Source organism: Apis dorsata, unplaced genomic scaffold (genome assembly GCF_000469605.1).
Source record: "Apis dorsata unplaced genomic scaffold, Apis dorsata 1.3 scaffold_28, whole genome shotgun sequence".
NCBI classification, from domain to species: Eukaryota; Metazoa; Arthropoda; class Insecta; order Hymenoptera; family Apidae; genus Apis; species Apis dorsata.
The window spans coordinates 7,136-10,204 of record NW_006263330.1 but is presented as its reverse complement, the minus strand read 5'-3'; the positions used below and the strand labels follow the sequence as shown (position 1 = coordinate 10,204).

At 46.7% G+C, this 3,069-nt stretch overlaps 1 protein-coding gene across 1 annotated transcript in view; it reads left to right on the top strand.

Annotated features, from left to right (window-relative positions):
- LOC116185703 (glucose dehydrogenase [FAD, quinone]-like) overlaps nt 1-3,069 on the top strand; it is a 7,787-nt gene that overhangs the window by 3,291 nt on the left and 1,427 nt on the right. Inside the window, exons 2-5 of the mRNA XM_031510726.1 lie at nt 1,871-1,999; nt 2,071-2,267; nt 2,531-2,890; nt 3,066-3,069. The exon at nt 3,066-3,069 is cut by the window's right edge and continues 150 nt beyond it. Of these exons, the coding sequence (XP_031366586.1) occupies nt 1,871-1,999; nt 2,071-2,267; nt 2,531-2,890; nt 3,066-3,069 (690 nt within the window). The remainder of the gene's footprint in view (nt 1-1,870; nt 2,000-2,070; nt 2,268-2,530; nt 2,891-3,065) is intronic.

Sequence of the window (3,069 nt, the reverse complement as noted above, 5' to 3'; positions counted from 1 at the left end):
TGAGGAGATCGAGGGATTCATCGACGAGTCCCCCCCCACCCCACCCCTCCCATCCGATGGATCGATATCGTTGGCGATGGTTACGCAATACCGAGTTATGGAACGTTTCTTGCAAGAACCTGATTTTCACCCGTTGATCTCTCCGATTCCGTTGTGTGACGGCAATCGGTGGTCCGGTTTCGCGGGAAATGGCATTGCCGGGAGGGGGAAGGGAGGGGGGAACGCCACCGGCGAAACGCGGAGAAAAACAAAAGCAGGATCTCTCCGGTATATAAAAGGGAACGGGGCTCTCTTCGCCTCGGAATCTGCTTCTTTCGAAGCAAGGGATTCGATACCTTCTTCTTCTTCTTCTTCTTGTCCTTCTGTCCCATCTGTTTCTTCGTTCTTTCGTGTTTTCGCCGCTTCTTGGGAGGGGAGGGGAGNCTAGTCACAGCGGCCGATGTCACAGTCGGTACAGTCGCGGCCGCTACTTTTTCCTCTTCTCGAGAATGCAAGAAAGTGGGGCAAGAGCAATAACGAGCGGATGGCGATTCGAAACGGCTTATTTTCTGCGCTATTGCGCACGACCGAACAACCTCGTTCCCCCGATAACCGGTGTCCGCTATCTCTTCTCTCGATTCCATCGATGGACAATCCGATTAAACGAGGAACTAATTATCCTGGTTAACCTGGATCCACGATTCGAATGTTCACGGCAAGGTTTTCGATCGATCGAGTGGATATCTGTTTTATCGAGAATAAAAAACGAGAATTTTTTTTGGAATTTTTTCCCAGGAATTTGGATTTGGAAATTGCGGATAAATCGCGTAAATCTGTCGCGAAGGATCGAGCCGGTGGAAAAGCTGCGGGACGAAATACCGCCACGGTTAATTAATATTAAACGCCACGAGCGTGTTGTTAATTACTTCGAACAGCAACGATGAGCCCGATATTATTCCGCAACAAGCAAAGCTTCACGTATTAATCTTCCGAAGCGTGGCCTCATAATTAGCTACGTCTCATAAATATCTCGCGCCCGCAACGCGAGACTAAACAGACCCGTTGCGTTGCTACACGCTTTCGATAAAACTGAAAGATAACGTTGCAACATTTGCATGTCATTCGGATAGGAATATTAACACCGGTGTTACTCCTTAAAGCGCACGCGTACAAATAGCTCAATTTATTTGTCTCTTCCCGTTATTTATTTCAGGCCCGAGTTGATACTCTCCGTGAAATATAAACCGTGCAGTACAAATTGCTCGTTTTTCTCCAATTTTATCGCTTTCTGGAACGATCGACGCGATAAGTCTCGCACACAACTTCGATAGTCGAATATCGTTTATTTCCTCGAGTAACATCGTACTCGTCGATAAGTGAAAAAAATATCTAATCAATTTCGACAATATATGTATCGAAAAAAAGAAAATAATACTCTCTCCCAGTCTTCTTTCGACTTGTCCGACAAATAGAATATTCCATTTTCGAAGAAGAAAGTATACACGGATCTATGTTTTCGTATTTTCTCGCTCTTTCGGTTTCTCTCTTTATTACGCACGGATACACGGATACACGTGTCACGTGTAAGCGAAGGCGAAACACGTTCCGCGTACCAAAGCATCGCGGATAACGTGTGTATATATATATATATATACATATAAACATACTACACGCACGGTATAATTACTTTTACCTCGTCGGCGTTGCCAGTTTGCCACGGTCAAGGCCTCGTCGAACCACTTTCTAGCCTGTTCCACGCGAGATGATTTGCCCGTTGATTCACGGATCGCTTCGTTTCTCATTCTCATCGTATGTTCTCGTTGTTGTTGTTGTTGTTGTTATTGTTTCGATTTCGTAATAAATCGTTCGGTCACTCGTTTCTCCTTTTTAGGAGGAACAGCTGGTTCCGTGGTGGCGTCTAGACTGAGCGAGCAACCGGAATGGAAAGTTTTGTTGCTCGAGGCTGGCCCGGACGAGCCGCCTGGTACGGATCTTCCCAGCATGGTGGCCATGTTTCTAGGTACGTCTCTACATACCTTCGACCGTAAAAGTGGCAGAACAGAAATTAAAAAGATGGTTGATTTGGAACAGGAAGCGATATCGATTGGGGTTATCGGACGACGAACGAGAAGAACGCCTGCCTCTCCTCGGGCGGCTCGTGTTTCTGGCCACGTGGTAAAAACCTCGGAGGCACCTCGAGTCACAACGGCATGATGTACACGCGGGGTCATCCCAAGGATTACGACAACTGGGCGGCGATGGGCAATGATGGATGGTCGTGGCAGGACGTAAGCCTCCAAGTTGTTAATATTTCCAAGACTAGATGGAATTAAAACGAGGGAAAGAAAGAAATAGAAATTAAAAATTACGAAACGTACGCATATCGTGTACAATTTTTTTCTCTCAACGCTATGGATTTATAAAAAAAAGTGAGTTGCGGAGTAGTTAACGATTTACCAATCCGTCAGTCTGATTCACCTTAATAATAATCTCGCAGAGGGCAACTTAACGCGACACACTTTTCTTTCCTTTCCCCTCTCCCGTAAAATAGGTCCTGCCGTATTTCATGTGCTCGGAGAACAACACGGAGATCAATCGTGTCGGGCGGAAATATCACTCGACCGGCGGATTGCTCAACGTCGAGAGATTTTCTTGGAGGCCGGACATTTCCAACGATATACTCGCCGCCGCGGCCGAGCTGGGATACCCGATCCCCGAGGAGTTGAACGGCGATCAACTCACCGGATTCACGGTCGCTCAAATGATGAGCAAAGACGGGGTCCGGCGCAGCGCCGCCACCGCTTTCCTCCGCCCGTTCCGCAACAGGAGGAATTTACAAGTCGTTACCAACGCCACCGTGACGAGGATCCTGTTGAAAGAGAGGAAGGCGGTTGGCGTGCAGTATTACAAGGTAAATGATAAATTGCGCCAAACACCACCGCTAAAAGCATTGATTAGCCATCGATAAACCGACACAAATTACATACACACGCGATAAGAAATTTTAAAATCAAATATGGCCGTGTTCTCTCTCTTTCTTTATTCGTCAAATTATTCCTATTTCCCGCAATTTGCATTTGTCTCAGAACG